Below are 18,079 nucleotides of genomic sequence, written 5' to 3'. Positions count from 1 at the left end.
GGGAAAGGAAGGCAGACAGATGGGGAAAGTATGCATGGAGACAGAGGGGAATTAACGTGACGGCTGGGCAAAGACAGGAGGTAGCTGTGAAGAACTCTTCAGCGCTTTCACATGAACATGTATTTTAAGTTTATTAATATCTCTGTGTGTGAAGTGCATGCATGCAGATGCTCATGGGGATGTGGGGCTTGCGGCAAATGCATGTAATGGTTCAGAAATTTCAGCTGGTGCAAAATTTGGTGGCCAAATTGTTCACCAGATCAAGCAGTATCCTGATTTGGAGGTTACCACTGCATAGACAACAATGGTCAGGCTACCCTGGTCCAGAAACTGCGACAGCTATCTTGCCAGCTGAAGCTGACAGAAAGTATTCCTAGTCACCTGGGCCTCTAGCAACAAACAGTAGCACTCCCAGACTACAGACTTGCTGTTTCAAAGATAGTACACCACCATCCAAAGCAGGTTTGCATTTTATGGATATGAGTAAGCATGTTGATTACTCAGACACGGGTGGCGCTGTGAGTTAAACCACAGAACCTAGGACTTGCCGATCAGAAGGTCGGCAGTTCGAATCCCCGTGATGGGGTGAGCTCCTGCTGCTCGGTCCCTGCTCCTGCCAACCTAGCAGTTTGAAAGCACGTCAAAGTGCAAGTAGATAAATAGGTACCACTCCGGCAGGAAGGTAAATGGCGCTGCTCTGGTTCGCCAGAAGCGGCTTAGTCATGCTGGCCACATGACCCGGAAGCTGTATGCCGGCTCCCTCGGCCAATAAAACGAGATGAACGCCGCAACCCCAGAGTCGGTCATGACTGGACCTAATGGTCAGGGGTCCCTTTACCTTTACCTTAAGCATGTTGATTATGCATATGTGCATATGTGTAGAAAACACTAGTTCTAGTATGTATGTATATGCAAATAGATAGTGTGTAGTTTGCAAGTGTTTATATGGGCCAAGTGCACACAAGTGGATGTATAAATAGTCATATGTGCAGAAGTATGGATAAGAAAGTATGCAGAAAGCCTGGAATGCTCCCTTGTTGCCCTTCATCATAACACCAGTGGAGAATCAATAGTGGTGGATATTTCCACCGATAATCATAATCATAATTTATTTGTATGCCACCTTTCCATAGTAAACCATGTTCATGGTGGCATACGACATTTTTTATTTTATTTTTTACAAAAGCCCTTAAGCATCCTCAGCAGCATGTATTTCCTTATTCACAGCAAGATCATTTCTGTTACCTTCAACAGTAACAGTTGATGTTATAAGGAGCTGGCCAAAGGTGGACCTCCCTCTCTGCTCACAGTGAAAGAGATCTGCTATCTTCTGTAGCTCCTGGAAGGTTGTTTGCAGGATCCTAGGATTGTACTGTCATTTTAATTAAATGTCAGTGCTGCCTTTTAGAAGTTGCATAATGTTTCTTATCAGCACCATAATGAAGGACATTAGTAAAATGCACCTCTAAGTTAAATTATGATGACCAGTTTTCCAATTTGTTTTTGATCAAGTTTTATAGGAAGAAATGAGGAAACGCAGGGTATTCGTTTTGAATATGGCTCTCAGCAAGAGCTGATGAAACTATTCTATATTACCTCACACCATGCTAAGTTAGTTTTACTGTGTGCAGCCTGTTCAAATTAGTATTTGAGTAGTCATAAAAGGTACTTCTTTGTAATAAACACTTTTGATCTATTGACCACCAGCTGCATATTTGTTTTTTGCTTCTCAAACCTAATTATTGTTCTGGGATACATAAAACTGAGTTCTTATTACAATATATATATCCCTGATTCCAGAATAAATATTGCTGCTAATGAACTTTAAATGTTGCACGGTAGTCATGTCAGTGGAATAATAATCAGATGTGCACAGAAACATGCATGTGTTATCATTGTTCTGTTAGGCCTTGTCAAGAGTTCTTCTTTAAAAATAGGAAGTTTTGAGGACTTGCTTGTGGTAACTACATAAGTTTATAAACTACGCTTTTGCCATATACATTAATTTTTGAGTCATGGGTGCAAATAATATAACGCTCAGTTACTCCTGGATTGACTTTGTATAGCACTGTAACTAAGAGCAAAGTTACCTGAATATGGAGAGATTAAATACAGCATGTTGTACATTTTCTATATATTGATTACATTTTGTGGAAGTTTTGAGGACTTGCACGTGGTAACTACATAAATTTATAAACTACGCTTTTGCCATATACATTAATTTTTGAGTCATGGGTGCAAATAATATAACACTCAGTTACTCCTGGATTGACTTTGTATAGCACTGTAACTAAGAGCAAAGTTACCTGAATATGGAGAGATTAAATACAGCATGTTGTACATTTTCTATATATTGATTACGTTTTGTGGAGCTCATCTTGCATTGTCCAAGCTTGGCACTTGGTACGAGCTGGACTATGGGTGGTGTTCAACTAAGGGTTGCTCACATTAGACACATTAAATTAATGAGCATTACTAAGTTAGGTCCATTGGCTTCTATAGGTCTACTCTGAGTAAAACTTGGTTGAAATACCCCCCTAGTAGGCTAATGTTCCTGAGTTGTGGTCAAGGATGGAGTGGAATGTGGATCCCTAATTACCAGGTGAGTCAGGATAAGATGATGTGTCTTCCAGTGTTGGGTCTGTTGCAGATGTCACTGACCTCAATGGGTTCCTGAAGGCAAAGCACCAGTGCATCTGCTACATGTAAAGACAATAATATACACATAGGCTTTTCACAACTACTGCTAAGTGGCAACATGCCAGTGGCACATAGTCTTTTGCAGTCTATGTTACTTCTATCCTTAAGACTGGGCTAGTCCATGTGTCACTTTAAGTTAGAGTTAAGCATTTATAGATGAGCATGCAGCATGGTGCGTGAGGCTTAAAATCACTCTCCCCTGCTTCTTTTGCTGCCACATTGCAAGGAGCCAAGCCATGGTTTCAAGGTGAATGTGCAGCATGCTGGTCCATGGGACTAAAATCAGGGTTGCTTCATTCTTCCCCCACTCCTTCCATGGCTTAACTTCATATCTGAAAATTGGCATGGATTTGTTTCCACCAAAGGAACCAGAAGTGTTAAGCAAATAACAAACGTTAGTAACAGCTCATGGTTCTTAGGAGAAAAGCAACACAGGTGTCCAGGTTCAGATTCAGGTAATGGCTTAGGTTCTGGCAGTGCGGGGGAAGCAAGGGAGGAGCATAGTGGTTGTGATGTTAGCTTGCTGCACCAGTAAGTTGTGCATTCATTTTTAAACCATAGTTAAGCTTAACTAGGCCACTGAGTATAGAAGCTAAGCTTTGAAAACTGGAATTAAAGTTTTGCTTCTGAAAATGTTTGGCAGCACATCAGGTGCTTTTGCTGAAGTATTCTTCTCAGGCAAAGCTAAAGCTATAGAGGGAGCAGCAACTGAGCATTAGTTTCCTCCCCCGCCCCTAGCACCTACTGCTTATGATTTCATAGCTATAGTTTTCAACTTCATTTCGAAGCTCTTTCTGGTGCAAACAATTCCTTGTTCCAGTGCATATCTCCCCTGTGATCTTGGACAAGCCATACAATTTCTGCCTCTTTGTAACTTATTTCCCTATCTTGAAAAGAAAGACAATATTATTTCACACCTCTCAGAATAGAAAAAGGGTACCTTCATTGGTGTCTGTGCAAATATATTCATGGCAGGGTCTTTGATGTTCCATTATGAACTTGAAAAGTGGCTCTGCTTGCAGAGGTTTGATGCAGTATGCAAAATTTTTTGATTAAAAATGAGGCAGCTTCAAGTGAAAATTAAAGCTTAAAAAGGTAAATGAGCTTGCTTTCAGTTTTGAATTAAATAAATATTCACATTTAATATGCAAAACACATGGAAACAAAAGCTGTTCATTTGGCACCTCTCTGCTTCATATTTATAGTTGCTTTTAAGCATCAGGACTGGTGTTGGATAGAAGATAAAATAATAGTTTTATCTTTTCACATAAATATGCAAGGAGAATGTGTGTAACTAGGAAGTGAATGAGGCTGTAAGTATTGTTAGGAAATTATTTATTTATTAAATATCAATAGTGTTTTTCACCTGAGGATCATAGGGCAGTTTACATTATAAAAAAAACCCAAAAATGCACAACATAGTAACGAAAAGCACCAACCAGTGCCCTTCCCGACCCCAGTTTAAAAGGCCATAGATTCCTTAATCAGCCTGGGAGAACCTGCTTCTTTCTGCTTCTTGTGAACAGAAGCAGAAAAGGCAGCACCAAAATGTTGCATATCTTGCCCAGGTTTCCCACCCACTATTCTGACTTGTTGCTGATGGTGGTAAGAAATAGAAAGAAAGCAAACACAGTGTAATTACTAGGCCTGTTCTCAGGATAGTAGATGAAGAATAGAAGAAGATTATTTTATGCTCAGGCTTTCAGAATCCCCCACAAACGGGCTGTCTTTCCAGAAGAGAGGAGTTTGGCTTAGGGAACAGAGCAGAGTCGGCCCTGAAAGTAGAAATGACGAGTTATGGCACTGGCATAAAATTGGAATCCAAACTTTGGGCTGAATGAAAGAAGTCAAAACTAGAGAACCAAACTTCTAGAAGAAAAAAAGCACAGTTGACCTACCAGGTTGCTTTGTCTGTAGTTTTCTTCATTCTGAAGTCTTTTTACAGATAAACAATGCTTTGATTCCATTGCAGAATGCCTCCTCTTAGTGATCATTCACTGACATGCACCAGGCCTCATCACTGCTGCTATTGATGGCACACATGATGCTCTCATGCCTGAGCCTTCATTTAGGTGGCCATTGTGTTTTGTTTTGTTTCTGTTTTCATGTTGTCTTAATAGTTCTTTGCTAATTACATAAGCACAAAATACAATGATGGTACTTCCATTGATGTGAGTAATTATCTCCTGCAGAAAAAAGGACAGCACTAGGAAACAGACTGTTCCTGGGGCCATTGGTCATGTAAATGCTCATTATAGCTGCATTTGAAGGGGTGATCTAGAGAAGTGTTTTTCACTATCAGCATTAATAAGAGCTGTTCCCTGTTTAACAGATTTAATTAACATTAGTATTGAACTTTTCTAAATATTTCATTTTACTCTGTTGCTTCCTTTTAGCCAAAGTACCTCTTAGGACTGAACGTTTTTCAACAGAAATAAATGTTGCTGATGGATGGAAGAGGCAATAAAAGCATCGTCAGAAAATTTATTAATGTAGCTCTGCAGAGCTGTTCAATAAGGATGATACCCTGCAATATTTAGAAGTGGTTTGAGTGAAGACTAATGTGAAGTAGATTTAGATTGATATGCCACTGGTTGTAGGTTCATATTAGAGACATAAAGAAAACACTTTGTTCTCTTATCCATCACAAGCGTTTAATCTAGGAGATTTTACTGCTCACTCTGTGTATACTTTGTAAGTCAAATGCAGAGATGAAAAAGAGGAGTTTTATGTGTTCTTGCCTGACAGCAGTAATGTTAAACTGTGAACAATTTAGACTGTTTCTCTCAAACCTTCTGATTTATCTAAATCCTTTTCTTTTGCTTCAAATTTTCAGCAGCTTGTGTTGAGCAAAAACAGTTAGCTATACAAGAAAACATTATTCTTGCATCTGTGATAGGTTGTCTAAAGCAAACACATATTGTGTTCTGCTCTGTTGCCATAAGAATGTGAAGGGAATAGTAATAATAATAGTGAAAGGAAGTCAGTGGTGTCCACATGCAGGTTTCAGAATAGGTAAGTAAAATCAATACTGTGGACTTTTATACTGTGAATTCTGATTTTCTTTCCAAGTTAGCTAGTGCTCATAACTAGTTTAGCATTTTAATAACAACATACTATTTAGCTCTGGATAATAGCGTTAGCAGTCTGAAAGGTTTTCCTTTAATAAGGAGAAAAGGTTACAATTTTAAGTTCACTCAGAAAATAGAAACATGGAGGGTGCAGAAACCTCCTCATCATATACTCTGCAAAGAACTGAACTGAAGACAGCCCTGAAATTCACCAGAGATTCCAATGCATAGCTTGGATTGGAGTGCATAAAATGTACTTCTTCACTTCAAGTGTTCCTGATATGGAATAGGTAAGAAGGGAGATTAAAAGTCCACATGCTAAAAATTCAGGAGGCATATCAGAATATCTCAGGTTGAAAAATCTGTACAAGGCCATAACAAACTAATCTAAGCAATGCCTAAGGACAATAAGACCTTTGGAACAAAACAGATGATTCTGAGAATAAAATAAGACTTGAGAATTAGTAGCAAACTGCTAAAGCCTCCAGGTGTATCAGGGGAATAGCTATAGCTCCATGGGTAGAGCTGATTCACACCTCTCCATCTCTTGGCAGAGTTGGGAAAGACTGCTGTCTAAAAATCTGAAAGCCACTGCCAGTCATTGTCTGCCAAGTTTGGAGAACATTTTTCAACCTGTGGGCCATATTCATCCATGGGCAGCCTTCAGATGGCCACATGCCAGTGGTGGGCAGGGGTCCAAGGCAAAATGTGGATTGTGCAAGAACTGTGGCTCTTGGTTTTGTTTAGTATCTTACATTCCAGTCACAAAACAGAGGTTTCTATACATGTGCATCCACCCAGGCAAGTAAAAGATATTAGCACAGTTCAATGGACATTACAGCCCGGAAAATCCACTAAATGAGGGCACAGAGCAGGACCAGTGAGAGGGGTAGCCTGGGTAGAGGGGTGTTGCCAGGGAAGATGTGGCCTAGGAGCCTTCCTTAGATCAAGAGGGCTCCATTACCCAGGCCTGAGGTTACTCACCTCTGATGTAGGCAGTGTTGAGCTAGATGGGCCAACATTTCAGTGTAAGAATAAGAAGAGTTTGGATTTGATATACCCTAAGGAGTCTCAAAGCGGCTAACAATCTCATTTTCCCTTCCTCCCTCACAACAAACACTCTGTGAGGTGAGTGAGGCTGAGAGATTTCAGACAAGTGTGACTAGCCCAAGGTCACCCAGCAGCTGCATGTGGAGCAGGAGGAAATCAAACCCAGTTCACCAGATTATGAGCCCACTGCTCTTAACCACTACACCACACTGGCTAAGACAGTTCCCTACATTACCTATGTGGGCTTTGTCTTTACAGCAATATGAGAATTCCTCACAATGAAATAGCATGATTATTACAGACACACTGGCAACTCATCTCATGCATTCCTCATCTACCCACCAAATAAATCATGGGCAGGATTCTATGAGAGAGAAAGCTAACTATAGAGTAAGCCTTCATAGAAAATGAAGTCCCATGCTTTTCACGCAGGGGTACAATACCAGACAGTCTGCTGGCTTTGCTTGCTACTAAGAACTTTGTGTTGTGTTTCAGCTTTGGGGTTTCGTCTTCGCTCCCCACTTTCCCACAGCATGATTTTTGAATATGCTCTTATTATTTCTTCTCCCTACACTCTGTCTAACCTCATGAACCTTTTATGAGACAATAACAGAGATATATTCCTCAGAAGATCTTTTGAAAGGATTGGTGATTTGATTTTGATTTTATTACTTCTTTTCCACTTTTCCAACAACAAATGTTGAGCTCAAAGCAGCTCACAACAGCAGCAATAGCACTGTAAATCAACATAATATTTAAACAGAATAGCATGTAAATAAAAGAAATTCCTCAAACAATTATTATACAATTCAATGCAAGCTCATAGTGATTCAAAGTATCAGAAAAAAGCTGCTGAGCATCATATTCTCTCTTTAAAGGCGTGTCTTCATGCAGAGCAACAGCATGATCCCAGTAAGATCTTTCATAGTTTTTAGTCTTTTTCACCCTAAGAGAAATAAATCACTTCTATGTTACTTTTGGAGAGTGGGTCAACAGCTTCCACAAAAGATACAGATTGTCTTTGGTGACTTGTCTCCAAGTGGAATTCTTAAGATAACTCATTTCCGCTGTCCCTTCTGAGGAGTGCACCGGCCTCAGCCTCTCTTTCTCATAACAGGGGAACAAGGCCGAGGCAAAGAGCCACAGAGCCGCATAGCTCATGCCAGAAAGCCCACCAAGCCTTTAAAGTATCTGAAGAGGAGAACAGATAAATCCAATCAGATTAACAGGCTCCAGGTGGAAACACGCTACAGCCTCCCAACAAACGCTTTCCCCTTGATAACCCCAATGCCTACATAGGCTGCTTATTAAAAATCAATACTTCACTCCAATGCTTTTGTTTTTCTTACATTTCTCTCCTATTTTCATTCCTTATTATTCCTTTGCCTTGTATTTTGTTGACATATCCTTCATTTACCATTAAGTTCTTTTTCTCCCCATATCTGTCTTCACTTCCTTGGCTATATACTTTATTTTCTCTTATATATCATTTTTGGACCTAAACTCCTCTTAATTTCCCTATTATCTATCCCACAGTCCCACCTTTGAAGATGCTGCTGAATGCACCACTAGTTTTTCCTAGGGCACAGCCATTCCTTAATCATCTCAGATCAAGTTATGTCCTTTTGATCACCAATCCCTCAGACTCCCCCGCCCCCCAGCAACTGCTGATGGGATTAAACCATTTTATGAAAAGGACCAAGTTAGGAGTCAGGCGTAGGCATGAACCATTGGTGACATGCACCACCAACCCTAGCTTAAAGGTTCAGAAAGAGTGAAGATCTTAGAGAAGGAACACTGCTCAGTGGTAGACAATATGCAAAAGGTCCCAAGATAAATCCCTGGCGTTTCAAGGTAGAGCTGCAAAGGACTCCAGCTTGAAACCTTGGAGTACAGGCAAGTCTAAGCTAGGTGGAGCAATGGTCCAGTTTGGTATAAAACTATGGCACTTCAAGCTAAGCTGCATTGGAAGTGTGTGGATGCTGAGGAGCTAACAGGGTTAGGACTAGGACAAAGTAGCATGTAGGCCTTATAAAAAGATAGCGCACAGTGGAAGAGAATAAACATGCTTCTTGTCTTTCTTAGCTATTTAGATACCAGCTGGCAGTGGCCTTTAAAATAGCCTTGATTCAATTGCGTCGTGCCCCCACCCGAAAACCTTTTCAGTTTTTGATATAAACTGCGTGCTCCTCCACCGTGATAGAAAAGGGACAGTACAAATTGTAGCCATCTGGTACTGAATAATGAAGCGTTGTAAGTTAATAAAGAAGGGCAAGCTTTTAAAATGTGCAAATCTGTGCAGAGTTGAAAATAGACATACAGAAAATGCATTGCACAGTTGTCTGTCAGGAATAGGTTGCCCCTTACAGGTGCTCAAAAGATTCAGTGATGCGGTAACAACTTCCATTCCTGATCTAGTTTCTTCCTAAATCCCTTTCCTCATCTTTGTTCACGCTATCAGTAGAGGATATTTCACGAAGAAAAAAACTTTAAACCTTTCTATTTCATTGTGCAGTTTTTATTAATTGCAGTTGGTATAATTAAGTGCTGCTGCTCAGTTTTAAGGGGGTGTAAGACAGTTTTAATGAGATTGTGTTAATGGTGATTATTGTATTTGTTATGAATTCCTGTTTGCTGCTTTGAAAGCGGCTATTATACTCTAAAAGATTGGCATGTAAATCTTGTAAATAAATAGTGACTGCAAATGAACACCAATGAGAACTACAAAATTAGGTTGTTCATAGAACTATATCCCTCGTTGTAATGAAAGAGTGATACCCCCCCTTCAATGTGATTATCCTTTTCTTCAGAAAATGGGAATATCATAATGTTATAATTTAGTATTAAAGGACCAAATAATATTTGGCTTAGGTGGAGGAAGATCAGTGCTCTGGAGTTTATAACAGTCAAAAGAAATCCCTGAACTATTTCAATTTGGGCCTGAAATAGTGACATTTCAGAATTTAACAGTAACTTGGAGCTTTACACTAATTTACAATTTATGACTTGGCCTTGGCCTATTTTGATAAATACATTTGCTTTTGCTTTTTGTTTTGTTTCTTTGGTCTGCATGGTAGATTATCCATATGACTTAAGAATGGCATGGACTTCTAAAACAACAGAAGGTTGGGGCAGAATTACAGTTCCAATTACTCTAAATGTAACAATCCTGTCAAATATGTTAAAGAGGAAATTTTCAAGATGGCCATGATTAAGTGGCATTGACTAGTGTAGCATCTTAAATAGTGTGACATTAACTGTCTCAGAAGCTGTCTTTGGTTAAGATGAAAGGCTGACACTAAGTGTCTATTATTTGATTGACATTCAAATGCTAATAATCAGAATAATTCAGTGGTGACCAATCCTTTTTACTAAGTGTGCCATAAGTCAAATCAAAAACTACATTACACCATGTGTTATAGTCTTCAGTGCATTGAGATGGTTTTGTCTTTAATTGATGAGCCAGAAGTACATGTCACAGTGAAGGCCATGGGCTCTCCTATTAATTAGGATTTTGTCAGAGAGACCAGTTATATACAGGTGGACAATATGTTCTCCTACAAAATTTATCCCCATGGAAACTTCATCCTGCTGCAGAGAAATCTAGTAGCAATGTCACACATATTATATGTCTTTTTAAAGCCATTAGTAGTTAACCAGTACTCTTATAGCCTGATACTATTCATGTTTTATTAGAAATGAGACTAGTTGTTTTAGTACAAGTGCAGATTTAATTTGAAAAATGAATATCCTGGTCAGGCCACAGACCTCTGTTGTGGTAATGATGGGACTGGCAAATTGCAATTAATCTGCACATACGTGTATTGAACACAGTTGCACATTTTCTATTGATTTGTTGAGAAAAGTGATTGGCATTGAAAGCTCACAGCTCACCTGTGTCCCTTTTTTATTTGTTATTTCATTCTGTTCTGTTTGTTTTCTATAAAATTGTTCAGCATCAACTTTTTCTAGTATTACTTTTGTGCCATATGCGCCCCCAATGTATTTCTTATTTAGTTGACATTCAGTGCGAATTTTCAACTCTGCTAACTTGGGCTACGTGCCCAAAAAAAAGGCCTAGAAGTATTTATTTATTATACTTTGTCTAAGGATTGCTTTCTATAAAACCATAAGTCATATGTATCTGCCATGCACTTTGAAAATAAGTCTCTTTTATCCCAACTCTCTGGCAAATTCTGGGGTCATGGTATATGCCATCATTTGAAAAACATATGAATTCAGTGAAATGTCTTTGTGAGAACTTTTGCCTGACACTAGCATTTATTCATTTTGGCTTTCTATCTTGTACCTAAAAAGTGTGGTCAGTGTTTGAATAGCACTTACTATGAACTGTTGTTTGATTATTATTTTTTAATGTATGCCTGAATGAATGTGCTTATTTTAATTGCTTTACAGTAAATGGATTGTCAGACAAGTTTTAATTATTAGCTCCAATTCAGAGTAACATGCAGCTATGTTTAGTCATGTTGTTTTCTTCCTTAACAGCTTTGTTTGCGTGCTGAATAACAATATCCTTTTGGAGATTTGGTAGTTTGAAAAGCATGGTAATACCATGTAATTACCAGTGTACGTGGCATTTGGTCATATAAGCAAAAAAGGCAAGCCCTTATCCAGGGAGATGACAGCTATGCTAGGTAAACACATGGGGCAGAATCCTGGGGTGGTAGACTGCACCACCTTGGTCTTGCAGGTGGAAAATAACATTTCTGTGTGCCCCTCAACAATCCATTCTGTAATCTTGTTTAGTGCATGTGTAGATGAGAACTTGCACAACAGAAAGGAACAGCAAAGGAAGCTAGTGGAAGGGGAGGGATGGGGAAAAGATGCAAGGGTAAGAAGAGCTGGACATGTGGTGTTCCAAACATTTTCATGATCAAAAGTAAAAGGCCTGAGAGTATTTCGGAATACTATGACTGTTTTGATCGCACAAGGAAAGTGTTTATGTATAGATCAGCATTTGTGCATAATGCAGCTTCTAGAGTGGATTGTTGTTTATTTATTATAGTTATTATTACATTCATATCTCATCTTTCTTCCAAGGAGATCAAGGGGGTTTACACAACCCTCCCACCTCTCCATTTTATCCTTGCAACAATTTTGTGAGGTAGGTTAGGTTGAGAGATAGTGACTGGCCCACAGTCACCCAGGTGAGCTTCCTGGCTGATCGGGGATTTGAACCCTGGTCTTCCAGATCCTAGCCCTGTGGTTCTCAAAGGGTGTGGTGCACCACACTGGTGTAGCAGGCAGAAATGGGAAGTGTGCTGGGAAGATTCAAGGGCAATCAAACTCATTGAGCTTGTATACATACTTAAGGCTCATATGTAACAGATTCGTTGATAATTAAATTTTGAGAATGATTCATATTCTTATGTAACTTCATTGTTTTATACTTTCTGAATGTCCCATGACCATATTATAAAGTAGCTGTGTTCTGTGTTATAAATCAAGCACTGCTAGTTGTTGTTTCTTTTTGTTTCCAATATATTTCTTACCAATAAAAAATTTGGTGTGGCACGAGCAATTTTTTATTCTGAAAGTGTGGCCCAGAGGGAAAGAAAAGAGAACCACTGTCCTAACCCAGCGCTCTAACCATGTGCAAAAGATATCTGGATATATATGATTCTGAGAATTTTGAACACTTCCCTCCTCCCCCAATATTTGACTCCAAAGCTGGTATGGCTCGAAGCATATACAAATATTTTGTGAATAGGAATTATTAATATCTCTGCTGGTACCTCTGGGAGGAAACACAGTATATAGGCTAAACATGGGAGGCATCTGTATGACAGGGTTTAACTAACAGAAATACCTATCATAATACAAAAGGAGTTAGAAACCTAAATACACTGGGCTGTATCCAGTTATGTTCCTTTGCTGACAGAAGGCTCTTTAATCCAGTTGAGGCTTCAAGGATCAGAAAGTGATTTAGCTGATTCTCCCTTTTCTTTGCAGCTCCTTCCATGCTATTTGAAAGAGTCCACCAATCCTCAACTGATTTTTTCTTGTGGGGTGTATAGAGGACTGTAGAGAAGAATCACCGAAAATTGCCTGTCTATTTACCACAAGCAGAAGCCTCCATGTGATCAAAGAGACTGTAGCCAGTGGGTGGGCACAGTTGTTTACAGCACTCGCATCTGAAAAATATTTATTTATTTATTTATTTATTTAGAGCATTTGTACCCTGCTCTTCAGCCAAAAGTGTATTTTTGTAAGCAATCATATTTTAACTAGAAAACTGTATCACAGAATTATGAGAAGTATTAATTTTCAAAGGGTAACCATGTTTTGGTTTGCACGTTGGTTCAGAAAGTGTGAATTCAGTAGGTTCACATTAAAATGTGAGCCAAGCAAATTTTCCGCCTAACTCGAGCATAAGCAAGGTCTTAATTCAATTGTGGGGAGGTAAAGAACACATTGGCTACTTTGCAAAGCAAAAAACATGATGCATTCATGGGCTAACTGCAGGATTAAAACATAACCTTTGACCTTAGGAATTATATTAAATGTGTAATGTTTTCTTTTCACATTGTGAGTTTCTTTATTCCTGCAACTGGCAGCTATGGTTGTACAGTGGGGTGAGGGAGGAATTCACATCTTGATGATGATAGCTTCTATTTTGTGTTTCTGAATACTACATTGGAGAGAAGACGAGAGGACAAAGGGCCATTGTTTTTTGTTGTGGTGGTTGTAATAGAAAACTCTGGAAAGGAAAGAAACAATGGACAATGAGTACTGTCATTTTAAATGATAATTCAGGAAAACGCAATGTCTCATTGCAGGGTATACACTGTGTATATATTTAAATATATGCAGGATGTTATTCCATGCATATTAGGTGTCACACTTCCACAAAGCTTCGAAAGATGCCTACAGTGTGTGTATGTGTGATATTATAATTACATTGCTTTTTCTATGTATTGTTTTTACCATTTTACTGATGAAAAAAATACATTGATCTTTTAGGAAACCTTTACTCACGCGGACAAGAGTCCTAAAACAGTGGTGGAAGACATTTGCATGTCAGTAGATAAAGATTCAAAAGATGAAAACAGCAGCACTGAAGAGGAAAAGGAAAAGACAAAATTATTGCTGGAACGGCTGAAGGCTCTGGAGGTAGGATAAAAAGGAAGTTTTTGCATAAGGGGGTCTTCACTTTTATTGGTACTAAATCGTAGAGCAGTATAAATCTTAACTTTCTCAGTTCACCTAAGCACTTGGTACAAAGTATTTTTTGATCACGATTCATTAAACCAGGATGAGTGAAATGCTGTGCATTGGAACCACTGAAATGATCTCTCTCTAATGTCAAGGATCATATATCCTTAAAAAGAAACTTCATAAATAAATTTAACTTGTTTCAAGCTTGAGACTAGCTCAGACCCACAGAGACTACAATACAGAAGTCTAAGTCTACAATTTAGTTTCAGGTGTTAATTTTAGGGCACAAATCACAAAGGGGCTCCACTGAATCCTACCTACCTTCCCGTCTTCTTAGTGCAAGGAGTGAGGGCCCCAGCAAACTCCTGATGCACCCAGGTCTAGGAATTATACTCCTTAACTGCTACCAATGCTGCTGCAACTGACTGGAGTAGTAAAAGCATCTATCAACCAGAGGGCTTAAGTTTCTCCACTGGGATGTGGAGTTAACCAGGGCTATTGACTGCCTGGCTCCGGGCTAGAGCTCAACATCGAGCCTACTAAGTGGCAGTGATGACGGCAAAGAGAACCTTCTTCACCACCTCTATTGCATCTGCAGAAAACAGCAGCAGGAGACTCTTTCAGGTGGTCCGCAATCTACTGGAACCACTTTCGTCACCGGGGTCTGGTAGGGACTCCAAGATCTCCTGCAATGCTTTTGCAAAGTTTTTTTGCGGATAAAGTCGCTCAGATTCAGAAGGAGGTAGACTCCACTATGGGAGCAGGGCTGGGGCGGGAGAGTGCTAGAGTCCTGTCTAGTCATGTTACATGGGATCAATTCCAATTTGTTACCTCCGAGGATGTGGACAGGCTGCTTGGACGAGTGAAACCAACCACCTGTCTCCTTGATCCTGGCCCATCCTCGCTAATAAAAGTGAGCCGGGAAGGGCTGGGTGATGGATTCTGTGGGGTGGTGAATGCTTTCCTCTGTGAGGGAGCCTTCCCAGACCCGCTGAAAGAGGTGGTCATTAAACCGCTTCTTAAAAAAACATCTTTAGACCCGGCCAGTATGCCAACTATCGCCCAGTCTCAAATTTACCGTTCTTGGGCAAGGTGACTGAGTGGGTGGTTGCTGAACAACTCCAAGCACGCGTGGAGGATGTGGACCATTTGGATCCCTTCCAGTCGGGATTCAGGCCTCACCATGGGACTGAAACTGCCTTGGTTGCACTGGTTGATGATCTCCGGCGGGCTAGGAACAAAGGTGAGAGCTGTTTCCTAATTCTGCTGGATCTCTCAGCGGCCTTTGACACCATTGACCATAACATCCTTCTGCACCGTCTAGAGGGGCTGGGAGCTGGGGGCACTGTTATAGTGGTTCTGCTCCTTTCTCCTGGGCCGTGTCCAGAAAGTGGTGTTGGGGGATTAGTGTTCAGACCCCTGGGCTCTCACTTGTGGGGTGCCTCAGGGTTCCGTCCTCTCCCCCATGCTTTTTAATATCTATATGAAACCACTGGGAGAGATCATCAGGGGGTTTGGGCTGTATGAAGATGACACCCAGCTCTACCTCTCTTTTAAATCAGAACCAGTGAAGGCAGTGAATGTCCTGTGTGAGTGCCTGGAGGCGATTGGAGGATGGATGGCGGCTAACAGATTCAGGTTGAATCCTGACAAGACAAAAGTACTGTTCTTGGGGGATAGGGGGTAGGTGGGTGTGAGGGACTCCACAAGTCACAGTAGTGTTGCTAGTTGCACATCAACAGTGTGCTTGGGGTTTAATAGGTGCTATTAGTGCATTTGCTCCCAGAGGTGTGTGGTGTGGTTCTTGGGCAAAGTTCTTGAGTGGGTGATTGCAGAACAAATCAGCGTGCTCTTGGAGGAAACTGCTTTTCTAGATCCATTTCAATAAGAGCTTAGTTGGTGGTTCCCTAGAACAGATTGATGGGGGATGTTAATAATAATAATAATTTTATTATTTATACTCTGCCCATCTGGCTGGCTGTTGGTGGGGTTATCCTCCCTCTGAAGGAACAGGTATGCAGCTTGGGGGTAGCTTTGGATCCTTTGCTGTTGATTGAGGTTCAGGTGGGCTCAGTGGCACAGAGTGCCTTCCATCAGCTTCAGCTGGTGGCCTAGCTGTGCTCCTGTCTGGACAGGGATGTTGTCTATCCTCTGGCAACCTGTAGGTTAGATATTCTGAAGATGGTTCTGATACTGGTGCAGAATTCAGTGGCTGGGGTGCTCACCAGGGCAAGACAGTTTGAGCATGTTAACTGATCCGGGCCTGACTGCACTGGCTGCCACTTAGCTTCCAAGCTCAATTCAAAGTGATAGTTTTGACTTATAAAGCTTTAATCGGCTCAGGACCGTAGTACCTCAAGGACCACCTCTCTCCATACCAACCTACCCGGACCCTGACATCATCATCTTTATGTTCCTCCTCCACAAGAGATCTGGAGGGAGGCTACATGAGAATGAGCCTTTTCTGCAGTGGCTCCCTGTTTGTGGAAAGCTTTCCCAAGGGAGATTCAACCGGCCTGAGATCTATGGATGAAGTGCAGTATACAAATTTAATAAATAATAATAATCATTTTGGGACTTCCGGGTTAGCGCCATCGGCAATGGCGGAATTCCTCTGAGCCAGAGGAACCCGCTCCGCGAAAATTGGGTCTTGCCGCCGCAGCAAAGGCGGAGACCCTTTAAAAATCCCAGGCGGAGGAAGCCTGGGAACGTGGGATTCGGCTGACACCAGGAGCACCCCCCCTACACGCAAGGAAACCCCTTTTTCGGGGATCTGAAGCGACGTGGGGTGAGCGGCGCAGTGTTTTGAATCGACCGCTATTTTTACGGAGTGAAGCCGCACAGCCGTTGCCGGAGAGCGCTGTCTTTTTCCTGGGGACAATTGGACTCTAAACAAGTACCCGTGAGTAGAACGGAAAATTGGGCTAAGAAACACTTTAATTTGGCACTCAGCAGGAAGGTTCTAAACAGGAAGTCCGCCTTCCGCTTTTGTAAATAGTCTGAAGCAAAAATCGTGCAAGCCAAAGTCCGGAAAGTTGCACATAAAGGTTTTAAATTCCTCCTGTTTTGATCATCTAAACCCCTCTTAGAAGCAGGAGTAAAGAGGGGAAATTTGACTTATTGGAAAATAAAATCCCAAGGTGGTTGTCACCAATGGAAGCAAAGGCTTTGAAAAGACTCAATATGGAGGCCAAATGGCCGAAATATTGGGAAATACTGGAACAAGGAGACAAACTGAAACTGCAGTTTCGAGAAATTAAAAGATAAAGTGCGAGACTGGCTTCATTATTTTCAAATAAGAGAGGCCTACAATTTGGATAAAAAAATTGGCTTCCAGGTGGAAAAATCAAAATTGGAAACAGAACTGTTAGACCCCAAAACTAAGATACTTTCAAGAATGTATAACTTGCTGTTAAAATGGAATACTCAGGATGAAACGGTTAAATCAGGCATGATTAAATGGGCACAAGATATAGGTCTTAATATCATGTTTGCTGACTGGGAAAAGTTGTGGACCACCGGTATGAAATTCACGGCATGCAATGCCTTAAGATGGAGAATGGGGACCAAGCCTACTAGATTCTGAGGTGCCCATTTATTTAACCCAAGGGTGACTTGTCAAGCAAAATGCTAGTTCTATTTCAACATATGTGCCTGAAAATGATAGACTGGACGGACACACACAGCTCAGATTCTGTATCCAAATCTTTAACACCCCATTTTAAAGAGACTCGATCATTTCTTGCCCATTTATCATGCCGCAAATAATTATATTACATAGCTTCATGCTCTTGTGTACATCACTTTGTAAAGTCAATACTTAACTATTTCTAAAAGAAATTATTGAGAGTATTTCAGTTGAACAAAATAAAGTAAAAATTATAATTGCATATTGAAGAAAAGAAAGAAAGTTGTATCAATATATATGCAAATAACTACTATTTCATGCATTTTTTTGTAGTATATAGGCATATAGCTGTTATTATTATCCAAATACATATATTGTTATTTATAACCTACTATATTTTTAATAACTATAAATATCATTGTATGATATTACAAATATCATTATATTTGTC

At 40.4% G+C, this 18,079-nt stretch overlaps 1 protein-coding gene across 10 annotated transcripts in view; it reads left to right on the top strand.

Annotated features, from left to right (window-relative positions):
• The window catches only part of NCKAP5 (NCK associated protein 5), a 647,162-nt gene that overhangs the window by 437,591 nt on the left and 191,492 nt on the right, over positions 1-18,079 (top strand). For all 10 annotated transcript variants that reach the window (XM_081870239.1, XM_081870235.1, XM_081870238.1 and 7 more), the window contains one exon: positions 13,806-13,955. In XM_081870239.1, coding sequence (XP_081726365.1) covers positions 13,806-13,955 — 150 coding nt within the window. The remainder of the gene's footprint in view (positions 1-13,805; positions 13,956-18,079) is intronic.

The sequence above is a fragment of the Podarcis erhardii genome, assembly GCF_964252035.2.
Source record: "Podarcis erhardii genome assembly, chromosome: 1".
In the NCBI taxonomy this organism is placed as follows: Eukaryota; Metazoa; Chordata; class Lepidosauria; order Squamata; family Lacertidae; genus Podarcis; species Podarcis erhardii.
This window is presented reverse-complemented; position numbering and strand designations above follow the sequence as displayed.